The sequence below is a fragment of the Periplaneta americana genome, chromosome 12, assembly GCF_040183065.1.
Source record: "Periplaneta americana isolate PAMFEO1 chromosome 12, P.americana_PAMFEO1_priV1, whole genome shotgun sequence".
Classification (NCBI taxonomy): domain Eukaryota; kingdom Metazoa; phylum Arthropoda; class Insecta; order Blattodea; family Blattidae; genus Periplaneta; species Periplaneta americana.
Genome location: NC_091128.1, coordinates 133,523,040 through 133,547,357, shown reverse-complemented (window position 1 = coordinate 133,547,357; position 24,318 = coordinate 133,523,040). Strand labels below are relative to the sequence as shown.

At 34.1% G+C, this 24,318-nt stretch overlaps 1 protein-coding gene across 4 annotated transcripts in view; it reads left to right on the top strand.

Annotated features, from left to right (window-relative positions):
* The first annotated feature begins 17,201 nt into the window (after positions 1–17,201).
* LOC138710896 (adenylate cyclase type 3-like) overlaps positions 17,202–24,318 on the top strand; it is a 780,256-nt gene continuing 773,139 nt past the window's right edge. For 3 of the 4 annotated variants that reach the window (XM_069842085.1, XM_069842087.1, XM_069842086.1), the window contains exon 1: positions 17,244–17,883. In XM_069842085.1, the coding sequence (XP_069698186.1) occupies positions 17,323–17,883 (561 nt within the window). In that variant the 5' untranslated portion in view covers positions 17,244–17,322. Of the gene's footprint in view, positions 17,884–24,318 lie in introns of all 4 variants that reach the window. The other variant, XM_069842084.1, reaches the window with a different exon arrangement.

Sequence of the window (24,318 nt, the reverse complement as noted above, 5' to 3'; positions counted from 1 at the left end):
GAAAAGCTTCATCACTGCACAGTAAACTGCCACCATTTTGAATTGTGAAAATATATATATATATATATATATATATATATATATATATATATATATATATATATATATTGTTTTAAACCGTAAAAATATTTTTGTCATATAGCAGGAGGACAGTGTTTTACTCATACCAATTTTAATTATTGTACAAGATACAGTAATGGAGGAAAAACAATCAAATATTTCCAAAACTTTTACTGCTGTAAGCTGTACCGGTACCTATCCCCTTAAACCGCTTAAGGATTTGAGCACATTTCTTGCGATTAGTTTTTTTCATATGGAATAAGACTAAGTTTGTAATGTCTTGGTTTCCTCTCTCATGTTTTAACATTGCACAAATACCAGTCGGTACTTTGAACATATGCGTTTTTTATATATATTTTGTTTGATTTATTTATACGTATCCATATTTTTGTGAATGTTTGTCATATTAATAACAAGAAAAATTACCTATACTCATTACTGTGCGTAACTTCGCAAGATATGTGCCTGACGTTATTACGCAGCTAAAGGTTTTTGTAATAATTATGTCGACACACATCGTTGCCACTATCACATATTAATGGCGTCATAGAAATTGTCGTGGGATTGAAGCAATTAACCTAAGGAAGTACATAAATGTCTCGATGAATAGTGGCAGTTCACCGAATACGGAGCACCTGGTATCAGGCGATGGAAGGAATGCGGGGAGGATAGCCTGGGATCAGAATGCTGGGACCCCCCATCTCGTCACTGCAAACGTTTACGACACAACTCCATCATAGAGCCGATTTCATCCCCTCTTCCCTCACCCGCAGATGGGGGATTTTATTCTCCGTTTATTTCATAGCGATTTCTTCCTGGTGAGAATTTTTTACACTTCACTGAACTGTTCCATGGCCGACGCGACTATTCCATGTGGTGACTCATATATAGGCTCCGTATTCCAGCTACCTATAAACTGGAATGAAGTTTCCTGATTCAAAGTATATGTGACGTCACAGCGCAGGTATAGGTATGTTCTTATACTAAATAATTACGCACCCTCTGCCCTCTTCCTCTAGAAAGTGAAAATCGGGACGCAGCCTTAGTGATTAATCTTATCGATCACTGCCCTTAGGACATTAGGGCTATTTAAATAACTACACCTTTGTGGCTGATTGAAGGTTGTTAACAAGTAATTCCATCTGTTAGCACAACCATAAAGCATCTAATAGATGCTATAGAGTTACCAACAACGAAAAAAAATAAAATAAAATGACATAGAGAGACAATTGAAGACATTATTAGAAAAACAGTCATTGTCAAAATGGATATTTTTCAGGAAAACAATAAAACATAAAAATAACAACACATGCCAGCTATTTCCGTACCATACATCTGACGTTTATCCTTGTGCCTATTACACCTATCATGAGTAGTTTTGGAGTCTATAATCATTTCAAATAGTAGCAGATGTGCAGATGTGTCCTTAACTCAATTTCATCGTCACAGTACTCGAGACACATGTAGGCTCCATTTCTATCTCTCGTTACCTAAACACAGAGTATGCTATGGACGAAACGAACATACTTGCTTCTTCCTCAATCCTTCAATAGCAACTGACGTAATTTTCATTGGTGTTGTGTCATCCACTTCACAGTTCTGCCACCTGTGCATTATTTATGAAATAAGCCTTGTAAAAATGGGCTGAACGCGTTATGGAATCGCACTCCTCAATTGTCACAAAATTGGATGTAGATTCCTATTTGATGTATGTACCAATTAAACCTCTATCGCAGTCTAGTACATACAGTTACGAAGCTTTAGTTGTTGAAGTTTCTAGGAACAATAGACTGTGCAGGTACTATTTCGCATTGTCTGTAATGAGGCGATAGTAGCGATCCTAGTGGTTAGCAAATATCTATGGATGCATATTTATTATATATTGAACTTCGTGACTGTATGTACTAACTAGATATTGCTGAAAAGTTGGTGAGACTGGTAAGAATGACAATGACAGATGTCCGAAGCAGTATAAGGGTGAGAGGAATGTTATCAGATCCATTAAGTATTAAGAATGGTGTGCGACAAGGAGATACGCTGGCTTGTCTCCTTTTTAATGTTGCATTGGAAAAGGTAGTAAGAGATGCAAACGTACTTAGCAGAGGGACCATCTTTTACAAATCTGTGCAGATACTCGCATACGCCGATGATATAGATATAGTGGCAAGATCTAGAAGGGCAATGGAGGATGCATTCTTGAATATAGAAAAGGTAGGAAGGAATATGGGATTGACCATTAGGTAATCAGTCGAAAACTAAATACATGGCTTGTGGAAAGGCAAACCTCAAGAATATGCCATCCTCAATAACAATAGGCAGATATGACTTCGAGAGAGTGGATGAATTTAAATACCTGGGATCAACAGTTACTCATTCTAATGATATTTCATATGAAATAAAGCAGAGGTTAATGGCTGCCAATAGAGCTTACTTCCCCTTAAGAAAATTACTTTGTTCAAGAATTTTATCTCGTACCACAAAGATACCATCTATAAAACACTTATAAGACCTGTACTAGCGTATGCTTCTGAGACTTGGTCTCTAACAAAAAAGGACGCTGGAAATTTGAATGCCTTTGAGAGGAAGATAGGCTACTCCGTAAAATAATTGGCCCAGTATTCGAGAGAGGAAGATGGAGGAGGCGATATAATAATGAGTTGTATTCCATCTATAAAGATCCGCCTATTAGAAGAATAGTAAAAGCAGCAAGATTAAGGTGGGCTGGGCTTGTGGCACGGATGAATGACGTAGAAATTCCTAAAAGGATATTAAATGGAAATCCTGAGGGCCAAAGAAGCCGTGGACGACCAAGAATAAGATGGTTGGATGGAGTTGAGGAAGACATATGTAAGATGGGATATAGGAATTGGAAAGCAATTTCGCAGGATTGAGACAACTGGCGGAAAATCGTGGAAGAGGCCAAGGTTCACATTGAGCTGTAGCGCCAAGAAAGAAGAAGAAGAAGAAGAAGAAGAAGAAGAAGAAGAAGGAGAAGACTGTATAAACTAACTGTGCCTCTTTATTAGACCTACTCTCATTGGACTTGTTTTATTTGACCATGTGTCATTAAACATAATTTCTTTAGATCTATTGACTATGGATCGGCACCTTCAACTCATATGAGATAAATATAACCTGTGAAAAACTACAATCTATTCATGCTTCCCATTTGCATTAATTTTCACATGAATTATAGCTGTGGGAGGATGTGCAGTGGAGCAAAAAATACCGTACCTACGTATATCATTGTTGTTCAAAGAAGCCTCAGGCAAGGAAATTATTGACTACACGACATGTGTGCGATAAACTCCCCTTCATCATAACTCCATACTTTCTCTGTTCTCTGAAATTATTTTCGTTGAGGGAAAGTAATTTTTAATACGTATAACCTCGAGAACTTCTGCTCGGATTTATTAAAATACTCGCTCAGAGAAATAGAATTTGAGGCAAAGGAAAATTTAATATGCTCTCATCTAGTAGATTTAAGCCTTGGTTTTTCTGAATCGACGCATATGAGGTGCTGGGTGCGAGATTCGCCTCGCACAAATCCGGACTACACGAGAGATAGTGACTAGTTTCTATAGCTGCACCTCCTGTCGTGTAGTCCGAATTTGTGCGAGGCGGTTTCATCAAACATTAAACTTAATACAGATTAAAATTACCCGGAATGAGTATGAGCTCGTGCTCGGGTAGTCCAGTAAGGCAAAAGTTAGGACTTAACCTACATAAATTTTACACAGAACCAATCATTTTTTTGTAATGACTAATTTCCTCAATTTTGTTTACAATTTCCTTTTGAAACTCAAGTTCTTAAAAATGTATTATCTCTTTTTATTTACTGAAATTTAAAATTCTGTGTAATGTTCGAAACGAAAACTTACTCGTATTAACGTAAGCTCGAACATAAGAAAGGGTCTCTGAGCATTCGAAGGGTTCAGAGCCATAGTGGGCCAAGCGCCATATATTAAAAACGGAGAAGGCAAGGGTTAAAGTTAAGTGAATACCACAGTTTAATAAAGATTGATATATCATTTAGTTTTAGTGTGTATACTTTATATTACTTGCTATATGTTGGCATTGAATTAAGGTAATAACTTAATTTTAACCTTTGTTTTCTACGATTTTAGTAAATGGCGCTTGGCCCACTATGGTTCTGAACCCTTTAAATGCAATGTATTTCAGTGTTCTTTGTTTTCTTGCAGGTACCTTAAACGGTGATAAACATGACGGAAAATATATTTAGGTTTATCTTAGCTCCATTTACATTCTCGATCTTCCATTATTGTCTCACTGATATCTTGTGATTCGTTACAATATCTCCTCAAATGCAAAGTTGAAACTTACCAAACTTCAAACTTCACATCTTTACGATTCTAAGTAATTGATTAACTAGCGGACTAACTCGTGTTAATTATGTAAGTTTGTGCGGCTTACGGCTGTTTCGGTGTTTCATCACACCATCCTCAGAGCCTACTAGATCTCGGCGTCATCTCGAACTTCTCTGCCTGTTATGTGGGTGCGTTTGAGTTTTGGAAGTGTTGAAAAGTGGAGTCAAATAGTGTGTGTGTGTGTACTGAAATTGATCTTTGTGTTGAGAATTTGATCGGGGTGTGTTTTAGTGTTTTTGTATATTTCGTATTGTTCTAGTGTGTTGAGTTTTTGGTTCTTGGGTTGTGTGTGTAGGATTTCCATGTCCGCATTTATGTTATTGTATGTATGGTTAGCATTGATTATGTGATCGGCGTATGTAGATGTATTGTGTCCTCTGGTTATTGCTTTAATGTGTCCTTTGTAGCGTGTTTGGAATGATCTGCCTGTCTGTCCAATGTAGAGCTTGTCGCAACTATTACATGTGAGTTTGTATACACCTGTGTGGTCGTATTTATTTGTTTGTGTTTTTTGTGTGTTGAGATGTCTTCGTAGTGTGTTTTCTGTTCTATATGTTACTGTATATTGTATTTCTGATTTCTGAATGAAGATGCGATCTTATGTGTGCTTTTGTTTTCATATGTTAGTGTGATGTATTTTTTGTGTTCTTGTGTTTGTGTTGTGTTTTGTGTGTTTTTGTGTTTGTTGAGTTTTTGTTTTGTCTTTCTTATGATGTTGTCTATTATGTTTGGATTGTAACCGTTTTCTTTTGCTATGTATTTGATTGTGTTCACTTCTTCATTGTAGTGTTGTTGGTTCATGGGTATGTTGAGTAATCTGTGTACCATTGTCCTGAATGCAGCAAGATTCAAAATGGATTTACGATTCTGTCTTTGTTAAAATATTTGAATTGTTGCATTTCATTGAGATGTTCGGTATCTCTCATATCAATATCACGTTTACGTTAACGTTCAAAATACCAATGAGGTCATGCAATGAAGAAATTACTCAAACAAAAAGGATCAGTTAGAAGTGCTTTGGTTTTGTTAAACTTTCTGCTCAACAGTGATTGTTTCCTCCTGAAAGGCCCTGACAGAGGTGGGACATCGCAGAGGAAGCGCTCTGCTTGTGATAGAGGTCTATGAGAAAATTAATCAGAGCCTCGGAAATTATTCCACTGATTTCCCAAGAAAAACCATTGAAATACAATTTTGTGTTCGTGGGAATTCAAGAGCCTACATGGCTCCGTCAGGCACCTTTGAAATCTCTATCTAATGTAGCTTTGACCCCTTTTGGTCGTCAATTCCTCAAAGAAACTCACTTTGAACTGATGGAACGGAATACGTTGAATTCACTGGAGTCCTGGTCATTAGGATATGCTTCACAAAGAGACACTGGATTACCAGGAAGAGCGGACGGATGGGAATATTTCTCTTGAGGATCATTGGTTCACTGAAAGCAAGTAATGCTCTCCCAAGCATTTATGGATAATTCATAAAAAAGTTTACAATAAATTATTCATCGCTATCGTGCACGAGTCTGTTCTAGACAATAGTTCACTGTCCACTAAGAACGGAAGAAAAGTTCGAGGCAGAAGAAGATATCGATCATAATTATGCGGAGAAACAAGCAAACATTTTGATGGAGGAAGACAAAAAAGTTAATTTTAATTCTTTTAGACTGCCTCCGTGGTCTGTTGATCAGCATGCTGGTTTCCAGATCAGGAGGTCCCGGGTTCGATTCCCGGCCTCGACTCTCGGTGAATTTTTCTTGAAGAGGAATTCCCTGGGTGTCTAGAGTCTGGAAATTTGTATGAGTGTGAGTGTGATTATGAGTGTGCCGGGTTAATATTAATTAACCAATCATCACAAATGAAGAGTCCACTGCAAGACTGATGGATGTCATTTGGAACACATTTTTCAGGAGAAGCAATTGAAAGTTTGAAATGCTTAGTGTTCAAAGCTTAACTGCGATTTTCCGATCATTACTGGACAATGACTATCAGTGTTAATGCCATGTAACACTCTATGTACATTCTATATGTTTTAAGCTATGCATTAACAGTCTTGGTTCATTTTCGACAAGAAAGTGACATCCATCATTCTTGCAGTGGATTCTTCAAATATAAAAATACATCAGGACTATCGCTGGGCAGTAACCTGAACACACGTTTCAGCGTCACATTGTTGACAAGTAACTCCATATGTTAGCACAACCATAAAGCATCTAATAGATGCTATAGAGTTACCAACAACGAGAAAAAAAATTCTTTCACCATGTTAATAATGTCAAAAGAAGTGCTTATACAAAATTTTGGCCACTCGACCGCAATTACGAGGACCGTAAAAAATAAGTTCGTCAGGGGCCGTTAACAGAAAGAAAACACAGTTTCATTAAAAAATTTATTGGAACAGACACAGCAATAATTGAGCTATTTTTTCAACGTATTCCCCAACGGAATTGAGACATTTATTATATCAAGGGATTGACAGAGAGATGCAGTCGGCTGACAAAACGCTGGTTCCGATCCCAGGCGGCTGACTTCTACGACACAAGGATACAAAAATTGATGCTATGGTATGACAAATGTCTCAGTTCCAGTGGGGGATATGTTGACAAATATCGCAACAATTGCTGTAGCTCTTTCAATAAATGCAATTGTGTTTTTTTCTGTAAACGGCCCCAGGGAAAATCACTTTCTGGACGGCCTTGTAATTGCGATCGAGTGGCTAAAATTTGTATAAGCACTTCTTTTGATATTATTAATATGGCGAATGAAAAAAAATTAACTTTTTTATTTGCCTCCATCAGAATGTTTACTTATAAGAGGAAGGCGAAAAAGAGGGAAAATTAGAGAATGCTGATTTGCAACGAAATACCTGCTCTTGGGAAGAACTTTACGAATGAGCGAGTGAGTGAGTGAGTTCGCATAGGCAATTTAATTTGTGCATCCGTGTACGACATTTTCAGGAAGGTTTCGACCTAATGATTCAGGAATGTAGTCTTAGAGATTCTATTGTCCTTGAGATAAATTTTAATTACCTGTGTTTAGATACTCAAAGCGTTTATCTTACCATTATGATGGCTGACTGACATACATAAATATTTAAATTACATTTTCTTTGACATGTTATGTTTACAAACACTTTAATTTGCTAATAAATGTAGAATGATCTCAAGAAGGGGAGGAAGCACGTAGTTAAACATGAGGACACTGTCATTAACTATGATGTAAATTTAATGGATATTTAACTTCAAACCTTACTACGAGAGTTTACTCTTCATTTTCATTCCTTTGACATTCTATTGAAAACGTTTCTTGGTACAGAACAACACAATGCATTGTAGTCTATCAAACTGGCGTGTAGGAAACATTTGAATGGTGAGATTTTATGTTTAGCACATTATAGTGGCAGCTTATTCCACTAAGTATGAGATGAATCATCACTTCCAAAATTAAACTAAGGAAAAATATTTGTGAAACAGTTTTAATAGCAACGTAATGCTAGTGTCAATCCCAAGGAAAAGCAGCGCCGGTAGCAGTAAAGGCTGGTTCACAACAAACCGGGAACGGAAGCGACAACGAGAACGAGAACGGGAATACTTTTAAAATAAATGTATTTAAATGTGAGCATTCACAATAGTTAATTGCTCACATTTAAATATATTTATTTTAACAATATTCCTGTTGTCGTTCTCGATGTCGTTTTCGTTTCACAATAGTTAATTGCTCACATTTAAATACGTTTATTTTAACAATATTCCCGTTCTCGTTCTCGCTTCCGTTTCACAATAGTTAATTTCTCACATTTAAATACATTTATTTTAACAATATTCCCGTTCTCTTTCTCGTTTCCGTTTCACAGTAGTTAATTCCTCACATTTAAATACATTTATTTTAACAATATTCCCGTTCTCGTTTCCGTTTCACAATAGTTAATTGCTCACATTTAAATAATTTATTTTAACAATATTCCCGTTCTCGTTCTCGTTGTCGTTTCCGTTTCACAATAGTTAATTGCTCACATTTAAATACATTTATTTTAACAATATTCCCGTTCTCGTTTCCGTTTCACAATAGTTAATTGCTCACATTTAAATACATTTATTTAACAATATTCCCGTTATCGTTCTCGTTTCCGTTTCACAATAGTTAATTGCTCACATTTAAATACATTTAACAATATTTCCGTTCTCGTTCTCGTTTCCGTTTCACAATAGTTAATTGCTCACATTTAAATACATTTCTTTTAACAATATTCCAGTTCTCGTTCTCGTTGTCATTTCCATTTCACAATAGTTAATTGCTCACATTTAAATACATTTATTTTAATACTATTCTCGTTCTCGTTCTCGTTGTCGTTTCCATTTCACAATAGTTAATTGCTCACATTTAAATACATTTAACAATATTCCCGTTCTCGTTCTCGTTGTCGTTTCCGTTTCACAATAGTTCATTGCTCACATTTAAATACATTTATTTTAACAATATTCCCTTTCTCGTTCTCGTTTCCGTTCCCGGTTTCTTGTGAACCAGCCTTAATGGTCAAGGTAGGCCTATTTCTATTTAGGTAGAGAGACCCACAGGATGGAGAGAGGTTAAGGCTCGTACGTTTTCTGGAAAATCAGCATTAATGGCAGTAGGGATGTCGTCTTATGGGTCCGCCGGCTTTCTGTTAGAAAATGAGTAAACCCTAGCGGCAGGAGGATTATATCAACAGACTCTATTGGGAATCGAATCCGCGATCTTCTGGCTTGCGGGGCAACGCCTTAACTGTGGCATTATCGTGCGCTCCAGCAGTATTAGTAGAATGACTAATGTTCTAAATTATAAAGAAACGAACGGTTAATTATTCAAAGAAGGTCTAGCTGATAAGGAAATATTCTGATCGGGGCTGATAATGTTTTTTTTTTTTTTTTTTTTTTTTTCACACGACTTCTAGCAACTTGATTCTTTACAGTTCACTTTTGCATCCTAGTCTTCAAAAAGTTTACGAAAGTGACGTGATTTGTAACAATTGTCGTGGTAATTGCGTAAAAAAATATAATTTTGTAATTAAAAAATTGACAAAAATTTCTCTACAAAAGCTATTATGGATTAACAACACAATTAAAGAATTGATATTTCTGAAAAATTAATTCTCTATTTGTAATATTCTTTTAGCCTTAAAACTAAAGAAAAATAGTAATATACGTTACAAGAGCGGTATGTTGAAGTTTTCATGGTCGAGGAAAAGATTGAAAAAGCGAAACGTAGTTGAGCTTTTTTAATTTCCGAGAACATGAAAACAAACATACCGCTCGTGTATCGTACATTATTTTGTGCGAAGATCGTTTATTACATACCTGAAAGACGAATTTCTAATTAGTTGCAATGAAATCTCCATCTTGGTTTCTGTTCAATGACGGCAAATTAGCAAAGAAAAAAAAATCTTTCTTCAACATTCTTGCTATAAAATGTTTTCTGTGTTTATTATACTCCAGCAGGCCGTGATTTACGTCTGTCTTTTTTTCCCCCCAGTCTAAATGCGAACTTAAAACAAACGGTAAGGTTATGTAATGATTTATTTTTCATTTTAATATTTTAACAATATTATTTATATAACATATTGCAGTAATAACATCGGCATCTGGAATCTTGTTGATTTTTTCACGGCTTCCTTAATGTTACTTGTATCAGGAATACAATAAGTTTCGTGGAGTAGTAGACTTTACTTAATTTTTGCAAATATTTAAAAACAATAATTAACATTGCAATTTAGGTGAAATTGCAGTGGTAAGTTTCCAATTTATAATTATTACTATGTTAAACGTCTCTAAAATTAATATATTAAAAGCCTAAAGCAGTAAAATGAATGTCGCGCTTAAGCGGTAAGAAGAGGGAAATTGTTATGTGTATTACGTTGGGAATACTGAATGTGGTATTTCACACTTACCGAGAAGGCCTACTGGCCTTAGCTCTGCCAGATTAAATAAATAAATTATTATTATTAAATTATTATTGGTTCTGTGCGGAAAACAAGCAAATACGCACGATCTCGCACAAAGGTATTTTACAACCAACTTCAAGTTAGTGTAACTGAAAATATTGAGAATAGGACCCTTATATGACTTTTTTGCTCAAAATGTCTTCGGAAATATGGTCCGTAAGTGGCGGTGACTCCTCCTGAAACACTCTGTATATCATATTGTTAAGTAGGAACATATTTTACTTTATCTTCCCAAACGGACCACTCTATATGTCCAGCAGAATAAAGAAATGCACCGTACATTGATGTACGGCAGAAGGCATCTTGTATTGACCTATTCGAGATAGGTATTATTACCACAGTCTAGAAGTATATATTTTCTCTCTCCTTAAAATAATAGTAAAAAAAACTAGAAAGTAAAAGAAAAATTATTTTTAGTTACTTATTTAACAATGCTGTATTAACCACTAGATTATTTAGCATCGTTTTAATTTGTAATTATTGTGAAATGGTGTTTGGCAAGATGAAGGATTCGTCATACAGTATGTTTAATTGACACTCTTGTCACAGTTGGGGAAAACCTCGGGAAAGAAACAAGAAAATGACTTCAAGCGGGACTCGAATCCACGCCCAAGCGCAGATACGGAACTGCAGAGAAATGAGCTTGCAATCTGAGACGTGACTAGGTAACAATTAAAGGAAGACTCCACTAAAAATCACAAAAAGTTTTCTAAAATATTTTTATTAACTATTTCACTTCTTTAGAATGTATATTTCCATAACCCAAATGGATTTAGTTCAGTTCTGATTACAAATAGGTTTAATTTTTAATTAAGACTGTAAGGGGACGTAGCATTTAAAGAACTGTCAAATTATTTTTTCATCGAAGAATTCTCTTTTACAAATTTTTTTTTATAAATCTAATAACTTTTTGTTCTAAAGTTGGCTCCCTGAAGTTACTAAATGAATGTAGCGGAGGAGAATTTTGATAGATATGTGTTACATAAATAATCATTTTATTTTCAAATCAGTTATTCTGTAAGTTTATTTTTCTTGATTCAACACCAACTCTATGCCAAATATTAATCAATCTGGATGAAAATTTTACTGCAAGTATTTATGAGGTAGCTGCATGTTTCTATAGTACCTCCCTCATGCCAATAACTCTTATACAGAAAAGAATAATAAAAATATGTCTTAATAAACCTCTTGATTATCCTTCAGGACTGTTGTATTCAGAATTTAAAGTATCTGACTTCCATCAAATTTATAACAATGTATTATTGAATTTCTTACATAAAAACTTAAATATATTTAATTTATATTCACATAAATATAAAACCAAAAGATCAGACAACATATGCTTGGCAGTTCCTAAATGTACTACAACTGTAGCTTATAATTACAGTAGCAACTTCGGTCCAAGGCTTTATAACATGATAGGCCTAATAGCTAAATTCCCAAACATACACTTTGCTGATGCTCCTTATTTAGAGAGAAAATTTGAAGTTCAATTATTGTGATATCTGTTTTTTCTTTTTCTTTTCTATTTCTTTTTTTTTTTACTTTTTACTCTGTTATTTAATAAAAGGTCTCGACATTATGTGGAATGCCCCCTGAGCACGAGTATGTAACTTACTCTTTCTGGTGTTGCTAGAGTGTTTTTATATGAAAAAGTAATATGTACCTTTGTTGTGGCAATAAAGTATTATTATTATTATTATTATTATTATTATTATTATTATTATTATTATTATTATTATTATTAATTTTGTAAGAAGTGCTGCTAGTTTATTTTATTAATATTTTGTTTCATGAATTGTAGAAAAAATAAAATTTTCAAAACTTCACGACAATAATTGTCGTCATTAATTATTAATGAAGTGAATAAATGAGATATTTCATAAAATGAATGCATACAAATGATTCTCTATGTCTTTTTTATTTATTTATTTAAGCTAGTAGAGATAAGGCCATCAGGCCTTCTCTTCCCCTCTACCAAGGGATTATAACTACAATATTAAGAATATGTACTGAGAAAGAACTTGAGTACAGAGATGTCTGATCAATACCACGTCATCAGACATCTCTGTACTCAAATTCTTTCTCAATAGCCATGGCCCGCTCATGGAATTCGCTGCCGCTGGAAATCAGGGGTAGTCTTAGTCCTCAGTTGTTTAAAATTAGGTTGTTTAGAAATATTTTAAATGCACAGAACTAGTTTTTAGGTATAATTTTTATTTATTATTATTATTATTATTATTATTATTATTATTATTATTATTATTATTATTATTTTACACAGTCATTACTTTATTTTTCCATTAACACTAATATCTAGGTAATTGTCATTGTCTCAATGTAACCCGTGCTGTGCTGATCATACTAATTGTACTATTCCTTTAGTTGTGAGATTATATTCATATGTACTAATTCTTTTTTTTCTTTTAACTTAATACTTGTATACTAGAATGTATTTTTCTGTTTGTGATTATGTATTCAGTCTCTTTTTTTATTACATATATATTTTTTTATTATTGTTATTTCAAAGTTAATACTGATTGTGTATATGTATTCAATCTCTCTTTTCTACTTAATTATGTTTATTATTATTTTTAAGTTCATATTTGTATACCGGTATGTATTTTTTCTGTATGTGATTTGATCCTGGTTGAGTGGAAGAAAAGGCCTGATGGCCTTAACTCTGCCAGGGAAAATAAAACTATTATTATTAAAGAATACAATTACAATTATAATTACAATTAATTACAATGTCTTGTGAATGTACCAAGAAGAGAAGCTTAAAAATATATCTTCTACTGAAAACTTGGGTATGAAAATATTTATAAAAAAAAATCAAAATCAAAAGCCAAAAACATTTGGCAGTTCAAAATTTGGATTTTGTTTGTCCTTTACATAGTAAACGTGCTCTCAAAATTTGATTAAGAAAAATGATTAGGAAGAAAGTTGTCACTTTTAGTGGAGTATCCCCTTAAATAATGCTATCCACTGAAATGGCATTGTAATAACTGAATAGCCCAAATCTATTGGTAGTGGCGAGTAATAACAACAATAATTAAAATTATAAACATAACATCATGAGCGAGAGGTATGGATTGAACTACGTCGTTTTATTGCATAATAAAGAATATTTATTACTCTTTTTTTTTATTAATCCACTAACTCTTTGCAATCCTAGTATTTTTTTTCAAGAAGCTCTTTGATTATTTATTTATTTATCTATTTATGTCCATAACAGGGCAAAGCCCCCAATTACAATAGATAGTACAGATAAAAAAACATATTGCATACAACACGAAAAAAGGTAAAACAGATACAAGTGTAATTACAAATTAAAAATGGAAAAGAGAAGGAAAAAAAAAACAAATAGATACCAACTAAATAAAAAAGACAGATACAGATATAAATGAAAAACACCAAATAAAAACAAATCAAAAAGAGCCAAGTACAGACATCACAGCCAAAAATGCAAAATGTAGGCGTAGCTATAATTGGCAAATTGCAGAGCAAATACAACACCATGTTAAAAATTCAATATGCAGCACTACACAGCAGGCCCAATAGGCTCAATTAATTTATTAAAAAAAAACTCACCAACACAGAACATGTGTTTCAAGTAATGCTTTACATAGCTTTTTCTTGTACATATTGTACGATAACGAAAAATCTAAATCCTGTTTATTTGATAGATGATTGTAAATTCGAAGCATTAATAAAAGTGGAGACATTTTATGAGATACTGTTTTTGTTGTCTGTAAATAAAAGAGAGATCGCGTTCTCAAATTTGATTTACCAATATTGAAACTAATTAGCTGTAGAAGATTAGGGTTGTCTATTAAGCCATTAATGGTTTTGAACAAATACATTTGTTGTGCTCTTATCCTGCGACTACTGAGAGATGGTACGTTAAATTCAACCAGCATGGATTCATAAGATTGGAATATGTTGTAACATGACTGTTTTTTCATATATAGCAGTTTTAGGATTTTATTCTGTACTCTCTCTAGAATGACCGAGTGCGAGTGATAGTGAGGGTTCCAAACTATAGATGCGTACTCTAATTTACTTCGTATTAAACTATTATATATTTTTAAGACAGTTTCAACATTCCTGAGATCTTTTGAGTTCCTGTAGATGAAACCTACCAGTTTGAAGGCTCGAAAAATCGAAAGAGAATTGGGACGACAAATTTAAAAGGTACGCAAAACGCGTCCTTGCAAGGAGTTGCGGGCTGTACAAAACTAAATATGTGAGCTCCAAGCCTGTTGGCCACTAGTCTCACTCCGGGTTACGCTGCTCCACTGAAGGAGCTCTAGAAAATTTTGAAGGGGAAGCCGAAATTGGACGTAACCTCTTAGGTACAACATACGCGAGGGGGACTGAGATTTGATCAAGTGATCACGGAACGGGGCGAGGAGGAGATGGCTGGTGTTTGCCGTTAGGATGGCGAGGCGCTGTCATCTGTTGTTTGAAGGCTCTATTCGCAATTGCTTTTATATGTGTTAAAAAGGATAGGTCATGAGAGATTACCACTCCTAAATCATTTACTGAAGTGACCTTTTCTAATTTTTAGTTATACGTGTAATCCAGAGAGTTAGTATTACGAGTGAAGGTAATGTTTGAGCATATTTTAATATTAAAGTTGAGTTTGTTAACAATGCTCCACCTAAAAATAGGTACTATTAATATCTTGTTGTAGCTCAGCTGAGTCAGATTCATTTGTAATTTCTTTGTGACAAATTAGTCAGATTATATAACATACAAGTATCTATATGAGCTTGAAACGTGTATTTATTTGTTACAATTTGTTCTTAATTCAACTGTCCGATTTATGCGTCACATTGCGCTGTATTCTTTATTTTATTTTATGTACTATTAAGACATTTTCTATCTGGTACAGCTAACACATTACAGAATTCCTTTGTCTTGACGATTAGACTTAAATTACAGTATCATACACAGTTACACACACTCCCATAAGAATAATATTTACGTTGAATGTACAATGATAACATTTTATGGAGTAATATTTGTGTTGTAACACCTGTCTGTGTTATGTTTAATTATAGCAGATGATCAAATAAATTGAGGTAGTTAACATTAGGTACTTCAATGGTTATGAATTCCTCTATATGATGTTATTTCAAATGCACTACGTCCTTAGTTCTTATTAATGGTGATTGTACAGTTCTCTGTAGCTATGTAGGTTGCGTGTGCGTTTTCCAACCAAGTGGTCCAAGACTCTATTCCCGACGTGGACAATGAAAGAAATTTAGCTTCCTTCTACGGGACTAGGTGTCATTGTTATGTGATATCTCTGCGGTGGCCGAGCCTCATAAGGACCCCATGACCAAGGAGGCCTGCATTTGTGAAATGTTCATTGTACGACCAGATGAATCTCTATCCCCTACCCGATGTAAGTCGGACTAAAAAGGGAATTAAGTAGAGTAAGAAAGAAAAGTGATTTTACAGCAGAAGAGATTTTAATTTTTGCTAGATAAATGTAATGGCAAAAATTATCATAATATCGTCAGTTATTTAAGACGTGTACAGGGATGGACCTTAATTCTGCAGTGCTTCGGAAAAGTGACATAAGTCAGTTTTCACAAACATTTTTTGATAATTTATTGACAACTTACACTGGTTTATGTCGATTTGATTTTTTTCTGTATGAATTATTGTAATGGGAGGAATACCTATGTATTTTTTTTTTCCAAGCGAACAGATGTTCCGTAAGTTGTCAATAAATTATCAAATAAGGTTTGTGGAAACTGACTTGTGTCACTTTTCCTGATCACTACAGAATTAATGTCACTAATTTCAGGTGGTAATAGAAACTTACATATAAAATAATTTGAAACCAAATAAATAAGCAAGAATAAAACCATACTACTAGTCCACACCTGTGGAGTAACGGTCAGCGCGTCTGGCTGCGAAATCAGGTGGCCCGGGTTCGAATCCCGGTCGGGGCAAGTTACCTGGTTGAGGTTTTTTCCGGCGTTTTCCCTCAACCCAATACGAGCAAATGCTGGGTAACTTTCAGTGCTTTTCACCTTCATATCATTCAGACGCTAAATAACCTAGATGTTGATGCAGAGTCGTAAAATAACCCAATAAAAACATACTACTACTACTAGCCTATTACTACTAATATAATAATAATAATAATAATAATAATAATAATAATAATAATAATAATAATAATAATAATATTAGTAAGACACGAAGTACATAGTTTGATACATACAAAAGAAAAGTAATATATTCGTCAGATTAAAATTTTTGTCTTGTAGAACAGCACAAAATTAGATGTCCACATTTGATGATTTAGTTAAACTAAATGCAAAAGAATATAGAAATAAAATATTTAGTGTATTCGGTAGTCCTTAAGATTAAAATATGGATACTTAATTACTATATAAGCTACCATTTTTATTCAGATGATGTACCGCGGAACAGTTGTGACGTTTGTAATGACTCAGAACTGTGTTGCTTTGTTTACAGAGTAATGCATTTGGATGCCATAAATAAACCCGAGCTCGCGGGCCTACCAGTCGGGTTGGAAGTACGCGAACGTCCCGTTCCAGTGCAGTGACACTCTCTGCATTCTTGGAATGAATCGGGAATGTAGACAGAAGGTGTCAAAAATGTGAAAACCTCCCGGGGGAGCTGCAGTTTATTGCGACAATCTAGCGGAGTTGCGCTCCTTGAGGGTCGCAGCGCCGGTCCGAGGGTTAGGTTGCGGTATTGATTGGTTAGGTCGTGTCTGTCGGGGGCGGAGCGGCGCTTGCAGCGGGGACGCTAGACAGAGACGGAGCGTCGCCGCCTCCCGAGTCAGTGTGCAGGAGGAGCAAGCCGAGAGCGGCCGCACGCATGGCGCCGGCGGACGCAGCTCTCTAGAAGCATGGCGGTGGAGAAGGAGCTGTGTGCGGGAGGCGGTGATCCGGGGGGCCAGTCGCTGCTCCAAACCACCCCGTTCCGTTTCCTCCAGCGCTCCTTCCGGGATCCCGCACTGGAAAAGCTCTACCAGTCCTACAGCGTGAAGCAGAAGCGGGCCGGCCTCGAAGTGTTTCTGTACGCCGCGATCCTGTACGATGTGTATATGTTACTGGTGCCCAGTGGACAGGACGCCATCATGCGCGGCCTCACCATCGCCTTCCTCGGCCTGAACCTCGGACTCCTGGCCTGGTGCTGCCGCGGCATCCAGCACTGCTCCGTCTGGGCGGCCATACCCCATCTCGCCTGGCACCTCGCCAACTCGCAGCTTCTCGCGCACCTGTTCCTCAAGAAGAACGACGTGACGGGCCGCGACTCCCTGGGATGGGTGCTCCTGCTGGACTACCTGCTCTTCGTGACGCTGCCCCTGAGGCTCCGCTACTGTGCCGTGCTCAGCGTGGGCACATGTGCCTCGTACCTCGTGGCCGTCGTCGGGCTCGGCAGAGCGGATGCGCACCTCCTCCAACAGGTACGACAACCCATCGTGTCAGCTGTGTTCCGAAACCAGCCTACGAAATATAATTGAGGCATGCAATTGAAGAGGTGGATTCCAAAGTGGACTGTCATTTTTCTTTATAGTTTAACTTATTTTATTCACGTTTCAATTTATCCTTTTTAAGATGATCCAGACGTGATTTTCTACATTTTGAACATATATTTATGTATTTATTTTATTGCTAGTAAGCTTGAAGTAAATACAAGTTAATACAATGTAAGATAAACTAGCCCACTCCTGAATGAGTAAGACTCGTGCTCAGGAGGGAATTCCAATACAGACAAAAATAAAATTAAAATTGAGAGTGAATACAGATTAAAAAGTGTTTAATATGTTTAAACCCAAACTATAAATCCAATACAAATTTTATTTATTTATTTTTTTATGAATTTGGAGAGGATTCGTGGTTAAAATAATATTAGAATCAAATTTGTTTAATAATCTGGGACCTTGACTCATGCTATGATAAAAAGCCGCATTGGTTTTACGTTTAGGTTCACACAAACGCAGAGAATTCGTATTTTTAGTTCTATATTTATGTCTATACGTTTCAAAGTTATTAAGGTTTCTATGAACATATACACTTTTTATTTTTTTCTCTGGAAATGTCAGAGATATCTGCATGAAATTTTTCTTGTAAATTTACCATATGATAATGAATAAGTATTCAAAAGTACATTGAAATTGGTTACATAGTTTGATTATATTACAAATCTTAAAATATAAACAAAAATTAAAACAACGTTGCCTTAAAGTGTCAATATCTCTAAAACTTATGGAACTAAAGCTATACAATTTTACATGACATTTGGAATTGATGGTATCTTCATTTTCTTGCCATTTTTACGTAAGGTAAGTTGAAAAATTTGCATACCAGAAATAATTTTTACTGAAAAAATGTATTAATTTATAATTATAAAATTTCATTTATTGATTTGTTATATGAAATGATTTCAGTAGTATCATTTGTAAGGCATCCAATAATGTCCTTCTCATTTTTGATGCAAGGAAATGAGCAATTCTTCCATGTGATTCATATATCCTGATATATTGGTACTTTAATGCAACATCGTTCTATTTTTCTTTTATCCAGAATTAAGATTTTAGTTGTGATCAAACTAGTTAACCAATTTCAGTGTACGTTTGGATATTTATTAATTATGTTACAGAAAATTTACATGAAATATTTCATGTAGTTATCTTTGATGTTTCCAGGGAAAAAATAAAAAGTATAGCCTACATGTTGAAAATTTATAAAAGTCACGTTTGGTTCTTCTTAAGTCTTTACATAAACTGTGTAAGTTTATTTAACAGAGACTCCTAAGTCTTAACTTAGGTCCTTTTGAAAAAAAATGGAGACGCTAGGAGCGTCAAATTCGTTTTATCAATTTTGTCATTTTTCTCATGACTTGTCATTTTGACTTAGGCCGTTTTGGAATCCACCTCTCCAATTTCAAAACATGTGCTAGTCAAGTCATGTTTTTATAGGGAAGGGTTGACCGGAAGAATGTTGTCGAAAGTGTGGGGTTCTGAATGTGCCATAAATTTTCAGATTTCTGCGTATATAGGTCTATAAAAGAAAGAATTTAATTCGTATGCGTTAAGATGCTTGAGTCATACTGACCGAATTACCAGGTTTTTAAAATACTTGTCTCGGTTATATAAAATGTTCGAAAATCTTCCAAATGCTTCGGCTTTGAGACGTATGAAATCATATTAATAAACTCGCCATTTGTATTCTTAAAATGAAATAGTTTAACCTGCGTAAAAAAGTTTTATCATTTTAATATAGCCTAGTTAGTATAACACACTAAACTTACTCCATCAAGACATACTATGTAAGACGACCTATCTTGCAGCGTAGAAAGTAAAACGTCTTGTTTATTTATTTCATGAATCGGTTATCAGTTTTAAGATTTATACGTTTATGTATAGGACTATAGAACAAACGCTCAATTTGTATGTTTTAAGACAAATGGAATCAATATTGACTGAATTTCCAAGTTTAAAAATAACTTGACCGAGTTATATAATGTTCGAAAATGCTTCTGCTTTGAGACGTATGAAATAATTTAACAAACACGACATTTATAGTACTCTTAAAGTAAAATAGCTTAACCTGTGGAAAAAAGTAATCATTTTAATAACCTTAAGATGCTAATCTTACTTCATTACGGCAAATCGTGTTCAAAAGCCAGTATCCGAAATAGAAATGAGGAGTAGAATTTTGAATATGAGTTTTTCAAATTTTGTGCTTTTTTGAGGGGTGAATAAAAGTATGTTGTGAAAATTGTGGGGTTTTGAATCCACTATTAATTTACAAATTTCTGTCTATATAAGAAATATCACTTCAATTTGAATGCCTTCATGAGTCAATATCAACGGTGACCAAAACTCGAACTCCAGTGATTACATGCAACAGACAGCCTATGAAGTAAGGAGACGGAGGAAAGGTACTTGGCATGAAAACTACAACCAGTGATGGTTCCTGTACTAACATCTTGATCAATCCCGCGGATAAAAATTTCAAGCTTTGCTGTTTCAGTAATGTCACTGCTGTCATCAAGAGCCAGTGAATAATATACGATTTTTCTTGCTTTTTTTTTTACCTTCCTTTTGAATATAATCACGAATTTTCTAAATTCTTCTCTCGATACTTGGTCGAGATATTCGTAGCTTTTCAAAATTAAAAACTTCTTATGGACAAGTTATTTAAGGTATTTTAATCATTAGTCTTTTGAGAAATTCTGTTGTATTAAAAGGCTTTAGAGCACGAGATATTTCAAACCTCATTAGGTAGCCGACTTCTTTACATTTATTTATCTCATCTTTCTCTACCTGGCTATGATTTAAGACATGTCAATTCCTGGCGTTCAACAGTTCGTCGGCACATAATATTGAATCAGTTTTTCTACAATATTATTATTATTATTATTATTATTATTATTATTATTATTATTATTATTATTATTATTAAATGAATAACTAATAAATAGTTCTCTCATGTAAAGATTAAGAAGATTAAAATTGTGATAAAACCTAATAATTTTATCCTTCTAGGGAGAAGATCTAAAAAAATCAATATTCATACACGTACAGAAGAATTATAGAAACACATACTTAGTGGTCAGTAATAATAATAATAATAATAATAATAATAATAATAATAATAATAATAATAATAACAACAACAACAACAACAACAACAACAACAACAACAACAACAACAACAACAACAACAACAACAACAATAATAATAATAATAATAATAATAATAATAATAATACATTATTCAGCGTGGCAATTAATGTTTCTATATACTCCTAATTGAACCTTTGAGCAAAGTAAACATATTACATTTTGTCCGACAGAACAACAAAAAAGTTTTCCTTCTCATTCTTTACGAAACCACCTCTTAGTGCTTGTAGAGACAGAGTTTCTAGAGCGACATGATACCGCCACTGCTTGCCTTCTGTACTGTACATGAATGAAACACACAGCAATGTACAGGAAACTCCTCGTCCCCTTTGAATGTCTGTGATTATATGATGTAATCACGACACCCGCTTTGGTCACCGCTGGTCAATATTGACTGAATTGCCAGGTCCTTCAAGAATGCGTCTCATATTATATACGAAATTCTTCCAAATACTTCCGCCTTGTGACGTATGAAATAATCTTAACAAACGGGCTGTTTACACTCTTAAAATAAAATGGTATGACCTGTGTAACGAAGTTTCATCATTTTAATATCTTTAGGTTCCTAACCTTGCTGCATTAAACCTACTGTAAGACGTCTTCTTCTACATGGTAGGAAGAGAAATTTGTCTTGTTTATTTACTTCGTGTAGCATTTGGCAACTATTTCAACTTCAAGAGTTACTAACTTCAGTGAAAAGGGGTACTTTGTGAATGGGTGAACAGAAGTTGTTTTCAAGGAATTCGTACCCATGTTAACATGATTTCAAAACTCCTAGAGGAAGAGAGAAGGTATGAAAACGTATCCTGACAGTCAGTTTTAAAAATCGAATTACGAAACTTTCAAATTACGAGAAAACACTTTATTATACTATCTGTTCGTTTATTGAAGAACCCCACAATTAAATTACTGGAACGTTTATTTACAACATTAAAATGTAGCAAGTTTGTTACTGTTTGTGTACCGAAAATTGAACTTTCTTAAGATGAAAAACTAATACTTTGTATTAACTATTGCAAACAACATATTTACAAACATTTTAAATTTTATAGTTTTCATACTGAGAAATGGACATATTTGTGGAGTTTTTGATATGAAAACCTTCAAAATATCTTCTAAAACAAGTGGTGACGTCAAACAGTACAGCGAAGGGAATGTTATGAGTCGTAATAGGTACTATATGTGAGACTGCAACATGGAACCTCTCCAGTATGTAACACGTGACAAGTTATTTTAGTCTTGTCAAGGTCATAGAATAATTAATTCACTTGCCTGTTTCTTTTTCTGCTGTCTTGGCTTGAAATGTCACGAACCTGTGAATGCACTGCAAACTAAAATCATGCCAGGTGAATTGACTAGATCTATTTTAGTTTTGGCAATTTGACAAATTTTGCGATATCACTCATCTTTAAACTTATAATAGAATTAACACCGAAATCATTACTTGTGCATGTAATTAATGTAAAATCCTTGTATGATATCTAAATTCCTCTGATACGAAATGTTATTTAGTATTATGAATGAAAAGAACCAATTCCCTTAAGAAAATATTATAAAGAAATGTAAACGACATAGCTGCAAAATATATTTCCTTAACATATTTGTAATGAAAGAGAGAACTCAACATTGAGATATAAATGATTTATTGTTTCGAGCACTTCAAACTTTATACCTTATATCATATTATAAATAAAAACAAAAAATGATGAATTTCAAGGTACTTTGAGATACTTCATAAACAATATAGTAGTATCAGGTTCATTATTTAGTTACTTAATATTAAACAAATAAAATTATCTCGTAATTGTTAAATCACAAAAAGTGAAAGACATTTTAAGAGTTCGCGGGAGAAACGATGAATGTTACATTTCTGTTAAGGATTACATAATGATCTAATTGAGTCTATAACTGCAAGATGTAGTGCTGTTTCTATAGAAAATAAAGGAAAGGATTACTGTATTCGTGGTGATAATTCTCCTTTTTACCATTTTTCATAAGAACAACATTAAATTTCTCAGTGATTCATTGAATTAGATAATCACATCAACCTTAAGAAAACTGTGACATTCATCGTTTTTCCCGCGAACTCTTCATTTGATGTGCTGCATGATATTTCTTGTCTTTACTTAGGAGCGTGCAACCGATTATCCCATCTTGTCGTCTTCATACGCATGTCTATCACTACAAGAATGATTTGTCTCGAAAAATGATTAGAGAGAAGAGAAATATATTCATTGCATGTAATGTCATCTTCTGTACTTTTTTCTTATTTCTTTTCTTTTACTTGTCTATTTAAAAACGCGAGGTTATTTAGCGTCGATGAAAATTGTATTTATTTATTTATTTATTTATTTATTTATTTATTTATTTATTTATTTATTTATTTAATAATAACATATACATAAAAAACGTTACATTAAAATATCCCGAAAGAGCAAAGCTCGTGTTTGGGGACAGTTCCGTTACATAATATACATACCCTACTTTGTAGACAAAATACTTAAGAAAAAATGTCACATAAAGATGATAATAAAATTAGTAATAATAATAATAATAATAGTAATAACTGAGTGAAATAAGAGACGATGTTGAGATTGGTGGATTAATATTAAATTATTATTAGTAGTATAATTAGTACAGGTCATGCTGATATAGTAACCAAGATAAAATAGAAAAAATATACTTAGGATAGAAATAAACTTATTTTACAATATATGGTACATAATATAAATACAGGGAAGTCTGTCATATAAATTGTTTAATTCTGGATCTGAAAATTTCATTGCTTAAAGTAGTCAATTCTGGATGAAATTTTATTATCGAATTATATAGACGTGGATCATAATTTGTACTGTGTAGTAAAGCAGCAGATGTGAAACATTTAGGTTCAACTAATTTAAGAATTTCATTTCGTCTTGTATTATGATCATGTGGCTGAGCTACAAATTTCATTCTATTTTTATGATAGAATTTCATTAAAGAGTATTTATAAATTTGGTCAATTCTAAAAACATTCAATTCAGAATGGATCAAATTTGTTGGATAATCCAGTCGCCTTTTCAAGCAAATTTTGATTATACGTTTTTGCAACATAATTAGAGGAAGAAGAGCAGTTAATAGCCAGGTGATAGCCAGATGGTATTTGGCGAGATGAGACCAGAGGATTTGCTCTGGATTACCTGACATTTGCCTTACAGTTGGGAAAACCTC